The sequence below is a fragment of the Xyrauchen texanus genome, chromosome 14 (genome assembly GCF_025860055.1).
Source record: "Xyrauchen texanus isolate HMW12.3.18 chromosome 14, RBS_HiC_50CHRs, whole genome shotgun sequence".
NCBI classification, from domain to species: domain Eukaryota; kingdom Metazoa; phylum Chordata; class Actinopteri; order Cypriniformes; family Catostomidae; genus Xyrauchen; species Xyrauchen texanus.
In genome coordinates this window covers 28,275,020-28,286,175 of record NC_068289.1, presented here as the reverse complement: position 1 = coordinate 28,286,175, position 11,156 = coordinate 28,275,020, and the positions used below count along the sequence as shown (strand labels likewise).

General features: G+C 37.3%; 1 protein-coding gene across 7 annotated transcripts in view; it reads right to left on the bottom strand.

The window, feature by feature from the left end:
* Positions 1–467: 467 nt before the first annotated feature.
* The window catches only part of LOC127654643 (dachshund homolog 1-like), a 169,935-nt gene continuing 159,246 nt past the window's right edge, over positions 468–11,156 (bottom strand). For 2 of the 7 annotated variants that reach the window (XM_052141874.1, XM_052141877.1), the window contains 2 exons: positions 7,108–7,176; positions 469–1,795 (listed from right to left, as the gene is read on the bottom strand). In XM_052141874.1, coding sequence (XP_051997834.1) covers positions 1,755–1,795; positions 7,108–7,176 — 110 coding nt within the window. In that variant the 3' untranslated portion in view covers positions 469–1,754. Of the gene's footprint in view, positions 1,796–7,107; positions 7,177–11,156 lie in introns of all 7 variants that reach the window. The other 5 variants (XR_007971956.1, XM_052141873.1, XM_052141872.1 and 2 more) reach the window with 5 other exon arrangements.

Below are 11,156 nucleotides of genomic sequence, written 5' to 3'. Positions count from 1 at the left end.
ATTTAACACAATAGACATTCAAATTGTTTCAGAGTGTGGACAAATGTGTGACAAAATAATGTCTATGATTATAGTATAAATAGCTGCCCCGTAACATTAGATACGTCCATCTAGCATCCTTTCAGCACAAATTATTTATTGATTATCCAATAAGTGCCGTATAATCATATAAATCATCTACTATATACAATGAAAGTAATCTATTCTTTAATGTGTTCAATATTACCATTATTGTTATTTTAAACTGACACAATTTTTTCACTCTTTATTCAAATTAAATATTTTCAGATTGACATGGTAACTTTATTTTTGCCTTTATATTGGCAAAGTTCAATAACGTATACATAAAAGGTAATTGTTGGGAATTTTTCAAATGTTGTCAATTAATTCAGGAATTTCTAAAAGAATGTTACATAATAAATAATGATTTCAAATATAACAATAAAGGACATTTTTATGAACAAATTGATGTGTTGCTAACAAGTCTAGACTGAAATATCTAGTGAAATATATAATAAGTATATATATATATATATATATAAGTATCTAATCTTGTTGGAAATAACAATTTTAAACTAGGATTACTACAATTCAGCAAGTGATTAAAACAAATCAATATCTTATACTATTAAATGAAAAAATGCACTTTACCTTTTTAACTCAAGCTATTCCTTTTTTCCCCATTACTTAAAGAAGGTAGTATGTTGCACTGCTGTGAAAATATATTTTTACACAATGAGCACTTGTCGTTTAAAGGGGGATACACCAGATTATACATAAAGATCTATACAACTTCTTCATAAACTGCAGCTTAAATAAATGCATACATAGTTAAGATTCATCTCACTGCAAACTGAAAATCTAGCAGTTAAAATGATACTGTTCATCAACATTTTCTGGGTATAAGTGAATAAACCCTAAGTACGTAATTGTTCAGCACAGTTAAGTATTTATTGAATAACATAAAATCAGGACAACACATTTACATGCCTACATGCTTCCTCACCATAGTGGCAGCGAATTGAAAGAATGATGGCTCAGAAACAAAACAAATGTATAAATTCAATATAAACATTGGTATTGTTCTCCTAATAGATCTACTGCATACACAATACCAACTTTTAACATTATATACAAATACCAAATTGAGTGAATTAACCTATAGTTTCTGTTCTTGTATATACAATAATGATAGAAATGAAACTTGATTGTTTTTCTAGTTTAGAAAACATTAAAAGCAAATATTAGTCATTTTTGTTCATCAACATATATTCAAATTAAAAATTTCAGAGGCTCTTCTCCAAGCTTGGATTTTTAACATCTTGGCAAATAGTTATGACATTAAGGACTTATGTTTTTTCTTTTTTTAATACAAAACAAAACCTCTGTATCAGATTTTATCTTCGAAGCTTTCTCGCTGGTTTAAATACAGTATAAAAATTCTTCAGTGCTGTGAGTTTGTTGTAAATATTATCACCATGTGTACCAAATGGTACATTTTACTGTGCTCAAATTGTCACCTTCACAACAGAAAACTCATGATATCCAAATCCCACAACTGGCATATTATAACATTAATTTCTGTGAGATAAGAGTCCTAATACTACATTCTGAAACAATCTGTCTTCCACATCGGGCCAAGAACACACCCTTGATGCACCTCTACGAGCGATTGACCTGTTGCTGTAACTAAATTACCCTGCAAGGGGACTTGGGAAAATCTTCATATGACACCAGTCTTCAACGGCATGCAATCAGTACATCACTGTGGTTTTCAGAAAAAGTCTTCCATCTGCTAACAATAAAACACAGGGAGAGAAAAAAATAAGCATCGCATACAAGAAAGAGTTGAGCCATAAATCAAAGTTAAAGACCCCATGAAATCGAAATCACTCGCCATTATTTCCTACTTGCAAGTCAGGTGCATATTTTATTAGAGGGAGGGATATTCTCATTCTAGAGAGCATCTGACGAGAATCTATGCAATAATCTGTGTAGTGCAAGATGAGTCATCAATATTTTCAGTTGGGTTTTCCAAAAGAGAAAGACTACTTTTAAAGTTATAAATAAGTTTTATCAACTTGTAGGCATATAATAGCAAATAGTTGTCTTCAAAGCTAATAGACATTGACTAAAATTCACAAAACTATTTTGATTTCAATTGGAATATAAGCAACATGTAATTCAAATGCACAAACTTGAAGAATAACTATAACAATGTAAACCCTAGATCAATGCATGTCACATGTTTAAGATATTTCTAAGATATTGTAAAGCACTTTACAAATGACACTTCCTGTGTGTAAATAGCGTTTAGTGAAATGCCATTCTTCTGCAATACTTTCTCCACCACCTGCAATCTAACAAGCTTTGTCCATTTCCAGGGAACTTTCGTGGTGAATTTATGCCTGAATGGCGGCAGCTCTCATTGCCTCTGCTGGTAAAAGCATCTGTTAGGCATGGCTCAGGAGCTTGTTTGACGTTTATTACCAGAATATTTCCTCTGTGCACAGGAACGCTGCATCACTGCCTTTAAGCAGCATGTCCTCTCTTTGGCAGTGCAGATAAATAATTTATTTCTGATGAGTGAAAGGACAACAAAACACAAACAGTAAAGTGGTGACATATCCTGGACGATCTGTGTTGGCTGAAATTAGGCAATTGCTTTGATAGGAATATCTGGTGCAGAAGTGACATGTGATAACATGCCATTTCTATTTTAAGGCATGGTTATTTTGTGTTCGCTTAGTGAAACCACAGATATGAAATCATTTTATAATGTGTTCCATTGATTCAGTGTAAAAAGTTTATGTAAACTATAAAACAAACATTTCTAAATCTGTGCATTCAGACTTTTCTTCAATTAATTTGTAATCTTACACCCATCCCTGTTGGAAGAAGAAAAAATAGCTTAAGCAGTAATCTTTTCTCCCAGTTTGGTCTCATGAACCCAGGAATCTGATGAAATTTAAGAGCTGTGAAGACAACAGAAGTTGTCTCAGGCACAGACAAACAGCAAGGCTAAATACAGAAAAAGACCTGTGTCTCTAAGGCTCTTGACCAGTTCCAATGCCGAGTTATGTGTAAAAGTCATTACAGCTCCAAATGTCATGGGATAACTGCAGTCTGAGCAACACAGAGCAACACACAGGTTGACTCATTTCTTTACCCGGTGCAACATGCCTTCAATTTGTTTCACTCACACACTTCCTCTTTGTGTGTCATTTTAAGCTTTGCTCTCATCTCTCTCTTTTTCAAATGTAATTTGTCACTCACTGGTCTCTTACATAAAAAAAAACACTGTTTTATAAAAGTGTATAAAATATTGAAAGCACAATACACAATAATCTTTAAACCAATTAATATAACACACTGAGAGACTTGTTTAGAAAATATGTAGTTTACAGTAAATCAATGATATTTTGGCCTCTAAGGGGGTAATCAAACTGAGCACCTACATTTCAAATGGTATTGTATTTAGTAATGGAAATTATCAGGATATCATCTTGATATCAAACGTTGTTGTTTGCAATAAAGCAAAATCACACCCAAGAAGGATCTTTTCTAAATTATATAGTAAAAAATCTAAATATGAAAATGCCACAGTTATATAATAATAACAAACCATGACTTCTATTGTTACAGATTAATCTGTAATGTAAATACAAAAAAACCCCAAAACAAATGGATTTGCTCACAGTTTTGAGGAAATCAATTTCAGTAACTTCGATAACGTATTAGTTGGCGAAGAGCTAATCTTAAATATACAAATTACCATATTAATTCCGGGCCAAATGGAGTGTAGCTAAACTATCATGTGCAAACAGTGCCAGGAAAGTTTCTTGAGTGGGAAAAATCAGATGACTGCCATGTTGTTTTATGAAAGAACCCCCTCATTAAAATATGTAAAAAATTGTGCATTTTTTTTTTTTTATTCAAATCAAGATGAAAAGTTAATTAAAGAGGATAAATATTTCATTAGATGCTAAATAAAACAAAAGGAATTTTTGGCTTCTCTCAGCATAAAATTCCTTTGAAAGATTAATTAATACATGTAAATTATGCAAATTATGCCCATGCAAATATTTTATGAAGACAATTAAGGGAACCATTAATGACTGCCTTTTTTGCTTCAGTGACATTCATTCATTTAATTTTAATTTCACTTTAACTGTTTTGATGTTTAATCTTGCAACAAAGAACTTTATCTTCCCTCACAGGGTCGTGTAAACTTGCAGAAAACATCAAGAGGCAAGCGGTGAGAATCGAGAAGAGATACCGGGAGATATTATGTTTGGTATCACAAGGAATTAGTGGCGAGATGTGCTCCCAGAAGCACGGAGCCAGGAAAAACACTCAAGCTTATTCTTGGAATCGATTCAAAACACTGGAAAAGCAATTAATAAACACAGACTGTGTTAATATAGCAGAATTACAGAGTGTGACAAAAGACAAATAGAAATAATTAGTTCTCTGGAATTATGCTCTCATTATTTTTTTTTTCCCAACAGCCAAGTGATGAAATTATAGCATGTCTCTTTGGTTTTTTGCATAAGAATTGGAATATAATTTTTCCCCCTCATATGTGAGTGTAATTTATCAGCATCTTTTTTAAGTTTTTGCCATTTTAAAGTAGCTTAATTATGCCTACTGGTTGTAGGACAGAGTAAAACAATGTTATAATAAAATAATTGAGCAAACATGCATGCTATTTACACACACACACAAACAAAAATAACTATTGAGTAAAAACATTAATAAAGAACAGAGATGATGAATTCTTCAGATCAAATTGATGTCAATGTGTTATATTTGAAAATGTGTCTGCTCAAATAAGTAACTGAGACAAAAGCAATTCAAGCAATAGTCAGGCCTTTCTATTCGTTAACCTTACAGTATGCTAAACTTCTGAGAAATTAATGCTGAAATATGATTAATCTTATTAAAATAAAAACCATCATAATGCCAATGACATTAAACTCTGCCGGAAAAAAAAGCATTCCGTTTATCAGCTCAAAGTTTCTTGATTGAATGGGGTAAAAAAAACAAAAAAAACAATTTCTCCATTTATTATTCTAAAATCTTTTAACTAGGCTAATCAAACTGGGTTACAGGGCTTTTACTTGCGACGGGGTATTAAAATGCCACTTTGCACATTTCATAGCAATTTCCACAGACTATTTTCAAAGGGAAATTGAGACCACTCAAGACAAGGTTTTTGTATCACATATGCTGCTGGGTACAATTAAAATAGACATCTGAGAAATGAGTGACTTTACACGTAATGTGTAGTTAAAAGAGTGTGACTGATATATTTTCAAAAGTGTTGATTTTCTCTTGACATTTGCCAAACCTGAAACCATAAACCCATAAAATATTAGAATGTGTGTATTTACTGTGAGTCAACTCCACTGTGGGTCATCCTAAGATAATGAAACTTCTTATTATGCTCATTAAATTGCACTGGTCTCTGAGGTCTACAACCTAAGACAGAATCTACCATCAAGGGAGGGTCTATCTTTAAAATTATTCTCTGTCTTTAATCCAAATAATATTATCTTTCAGCTTCATCTATTGGGTAGAAAAAACATCTTAATGCTGTATATACAGCTCTGGAAAAAACTAAGAGACCACTATAAAATTATCAGTTTCTCTGGATTTACTATTTATAGGTATTTGTTTGAGTAAAATGAAAATTTTTGTTTTATTCTTTTAAGTACATTTCTACCAAATTCCAAATAAAAATATTGTTATTTACTTGCATAAAATTACAACTGGTCAAAATAACAAAAAAGATGCAGTGTTTTCAGATCTAAAATAATGCAAAGAAAACAAGATCATGTTCATTATAAAAAACGCAATACTAACATTTTAACTTAAGAAGAGTTCAATAATATTCCAATATCTGGTGGAATAACCCTGAATTTCACAGCTTAATGTGTCTTGGCATGCTTTCTCCCAGTCTTTCAAATTGCTGTTGGGTGACTTAATGCCACTCCTGGTTCAAAAATTCAAGCAGCTTTTTTTGATGCCTTGTGGCCATCCATCTACTTCTTGATTACATTCCAGAGGTTTTCAATGGGTTTCAGGTCTGGAAATGGGGCTGGCCATGACAGGGTCTTGATCCGGTGGTTCACCACCCTAACCACCCTAACCATTTTCCCATGAACCAAACCAGCCAGCTCTGAGGTAAATCACATCACAAACTTTGTTTGAGGCAAAAAAGTAATTGAAAACTTGACATAAAGACAAAGGTACAAGGCTGTGTACTTACCGTCTTTCATGATGGCACAAACTACAATCCCATGAAGCATTTATGTCATTGAATAAAAACGATGGTAATATATAAAATTATTGATTGTAGGTTGTTGATTACAAGTATAGAAATTATTGCAAAATATCCTGATATGTACAAATATAAGTAGTTTAAGGGTGAAGAGCCACCGACTCGATTACGTTATTCACAGTGCATCACGGGAGAGCATGGTCACACCGATGAACATTTTGCGGGTTTCGTTGGCCATGGTTCTCTGATTGGTGGATTTTTATCTGATGTACCATGGGTAATGTAGTTGTTTACCATGAATTCTGCTATCAAACATGATTTTTAAACAATGAAGATGAGATAACGCAGATTGATGGCTTCAACGGAAGCATAGACCATTGATGAACAACCTCATAGCTCACGATAAGTCTGTCTTTAAAGTTTTATCAATCAATTCGTCTATGGGATAAATTGATGGTATTTTTACTTGCAGAACTAGATTGTTGTGCTCTATTGCCATCAAAACAAACTATTTATGATATATACTGTTATCGTGATACAAAATTATTCATACGGTGATATAATACTGGTCATATCCCCTACCCCTACTCTCCAATTTAGCAGGCTGTGACATATTCATATCACATATTTGTGCAAGAGGAGGTGATTTTCCCTCTCAAGAAATATTCTCCTGACAGATCCCAGAGATCTTGACCTTCCTCTTGAACTGTGAGATCTGTAGCCCAGATGGCAGGCTGCATGAATGGACAGCAGGCCGATTTAAAGTGAGGCTCATAAACTGGAGCTACGCAGAGATTTATGGTCTCCTCAAAAACATGTACCTTGTATTGTCCTCTCAGCATCTGTTCTGCCACCACTGCGGTCAGTCTCTATCTCCTGGGTCAACGAGTCTGACAAAATGAAAAGATAATGACGATTAAACATCCATGACATCTGTGCTTAATTAGGAATGTTTTTCTAACCGTCTTTCATGACGGGCAGAGGGAAAGTGTACAGTGGATTGCTCGGGGCAGGGCGAAGTTTCGACCAATCACTGGCTGAATGATGTTATGAATACAAAACACATTGGTATATTTTCACCACGTATCTTGCAAAGCTTGCATGCTGTGTTGCTAATGCAGTATATACAACTTTTTTTTGAACCTTTTGAGGGTGTCCTTAAACCTTTTGAGTGTGTCCAATCCTATAGACACTGTGCTGCGGTTTCATACAGTAGAGACATCTCAAATTCATCAAAATCAACTGGCGTACAACATTTTGACAGCAAACACTCAATCACTAAGAATGAACCAAATTTGGGTCAAATATGTCAAGTTCTTCAGTGGGAGAGAAAAGGTTTTTATGGTTTTTAAACAACCATTTGGCTTGTGTTTGCTTTTTGTCATGCAAATTTTTCTCATCTCATTTAGGCTCCCTGGAATACTTAATTCTGATTGGTCAATCACAGCATTCTGCAGTTGCATTTTTGTATAATGAACTCTAATCTGTACAACTGACCGATGAACCAAGCATCCGATTTCATACATAGCTGTGCTTGTTCTCATATCTTTCATATAACTTTTAATGCTTCTTTTTTATTAAATTATACATATTTTCCAACTCACATCAATATTTCATGTCCTTTAATTGATTTATTTGGTAAGTAGCCAAGTAATAAGTGGAATCACATACAGTCATCTGATGATTATTGCAAAAACATTATACTGATCACCCTGTCAGTTTATTTTGGGGAGTGACCGAAAACATGTAGAATGAGGCTATGTCCACACAAATTATTTAAGTTTAAAAATCTATTTTTTCAATTTCCTAAATCAATGTGATTTGACATGAAAATGTATTTGAGTGGAAGTGGCCTAAAACTGCTTTATCTATGCCAAGGATATTATCATTTGAACACATTTATTAAAAGTACTATTAAGTAAAAAGTTACATTCAGAATTAAACATCTACATTTTCACAGGAAAACATATTTTCTAGGCAGACTGACTCTATATTTTTATAAACCAACAACAATTCACTGACCAGTTATTTCTACAATTAAAGGCGCTGTAAGCGATTTCAGCCATTCTACTTCCAGGAGACTGAGCTGTTGAATTAGCCACTCCCATTCTTTCCAAAACCCTGCACTCAGAAGATACTAAATTAGCTTTATTGAGATCGATATCCAGCAGAAATGGATGTGAAACCGCAGGAGCCATCTCTGCTCTTCAGGACTGTTTTGAGTGTACTGACTGGCACATGTTCAGGGAGGCTGCAACATATGTCGATTCTACCAACTTGGAGGAATACACAGCATCAGTGACCAGCTACATCAGCAAGTGCATTGATGATGTCACTTTCTCCAAGACCATCACCACACGCTCCAACCAGAAGCCGTGGATAACTGCGGAGGTGCGCACGCTGCTGAGGTCCCGAGACTCCGCCTTCAGAGCAGGCGATAAGGCAGCCCTAAGAACAGCTAGGGCCAAACTGTCACGGGCAATCAGAGAGGCAAAGCGCGCACACGCCCAGAGAATCCACAGGCACTTCCAGGACAGCGGTGACACGCAGCGCATGTGGCAGGGCATCCAGGCCATCACCAACTACAGGACAACGTCAGTTGCCTGAGACAAAGATGCCTCCCTTCCAGATGCGCTGAACGACTTCTACGCTCGGTTTGAAGTGCAGAACGACGTGATGGCGAGGAAGACCACCCCTCCTCCCAATGACCAGGTGCTCTGTCTTACCATGGCAGATGTGAGGAAAACTCTACATAGAGTCAACCCACGGAAGGCTGCTGGACCAGACAACATTCCTGGCAGAGTGCTCAGAGGATGTGCAGACCAGCTAGCAGATGTTCTTACCGACATCTTCAACATCTCTCTGAGCAGCGCCGTCGTTCCAACGTGCTTCAAGGCCACCACCATCATACCCATGCCAAAGAAGTCTTCAGTGTCCTGCCTCAGCGACTACGTCCCGTCGCACTTACACCCATCATCATGAAGTGCTTCGAGAGGCTCGTCGTGAGGCACATTAAGACCCAGCTGCCCCCCTCACTAGACCCATTGCAGTTTGCGTATCGTTCAAACCGGTCAACGGACGATGCCATCGCCACAACCCTCCATCTGGCCCTCACCCACCTAGACAATAAGGACTCATACGTTCGAATGCTGTTCATAGATTTCAGCTCAGCATTCAACACAATCATTCCCCAGCACCTGATTGGAAAGCTGAACCTGCTGGGCCTGGACACCTCCCTCTGCAACTGGATCCTGGACTTCCTGAATGGGAGACCTCAGTCAGTCCGGATCGGGAACAGCATCTCCACCACCACCACACTGAGCATTGGGCCCCCCCAGGGCTGTGTGCTCAGTCCACTGCTGTTCACTCTGCTGACTCACGACTGTGCAGCAATGCACAGCTCGAACCACATCGTCAAGTTCGCCGATGACACGACCGTGGTGGGTCTCATCAGCAAGAACTACGAGTCAGCATACAGAGAGGAGGTGCAGCGGCTGATGAACTGGTGTAGAGCCAACAACCTGTCCCTGAATGTCGACAAAACAAAAGAGATGGTTGTTGATTTAGGAGAGCACAAGGTGAACACACTCCGCTGAACATCGACGGCTCCTCTGTGGAGATCGTCAAGAGCACCAAATTCCTTGGTGTTCACCTGGCGGAGAACCTCACCTGGTCCCTCAACACCAGCTCTATCACCAAGAAAGCCCAGCAGCGTCTCTACTTTCTTCGAAGGCTGAGGAAAGCACATCTCCCAACCCCCATCCTCACTACATTCTATAGAGGGACTATTGAGAGCATCCTGAGCAGCTGCATCACTGCCTGGTTTGGGACTTGCACCGTTTCGGACCGCAAAGCCCTGCAGAGGATAGTGAGGACAGCTGAGAAGATCATTGGGGTCTCTCTTCCCTCCATCAAAGACATTTACAAAAAACACTGTATCCGCAAAGCAACCAGCATTGTGGACGACCCCACACACCCCTCACACAAACTCTTTACCCTCCTGCCATCAGGCAAGAGGACCCTCACGGCCAGACTGTGTAACAGCTTCTTCCCCCAAGCCATCAGACTCCTTAATACTCAGAGACTGGTTTGACACACACACGTGTCCTGAGTTGCACTTTAATTGCTGTCACTTTATAACTGTCTGCTACTCCAATAACTGCTATGTGCATAGAACACTATCTCATAGTATGTTATGTTTACATTTTTAGAAACTGTCATCTTTTTGCACTACTTAGTACTGATCGGCGCTGCACTGTGTCTATTGTCCTGTTCATTGTCAGAAATTTGTTGTACTGTCCCGAACTTTTTGCACATGTTTGCACGTGCACTTTATATAGGTATATATAGGTATTTTATTTCGTTGTGTTGTCTCATGTGGTCCTGTGTTGGTCCTTTGTTGTTTTTATGTAGCACCATGGTCCTGGAGGAACGTTGTCTCGTTTTGCTGTGTACTGTACTAACTGTATATGGTTGAAACGACAATAAAAACCACTTGACTTGACTTGAAAGACAACAGAAGCAAAATAGCACCCTCAGCTGACAACTGTTATGAACAACATGGCATATAAATGACAGTCAGCCTCAACAAATCGCTGCAACAACAATACTATGAGAGCTTGCAAAAAGACTGACAGGTCAAAAGGGCACAGAGACTAGTGCTATCACAGATACAGGTGCGATATCTCACGACACTTATTTCAGTAATATCTTTCAAGGAGTAGCAATATATGTTGCATTACTTTCAATGAAAAAAAATCGCTTACAGCCCCTTTAATACATTGAACTTAAATATACCAATGTTCAGGGGTGCATTTCCCAAAAACATCATTAGCCCACTATGGCCACAAGATCCATCATTACCAACATA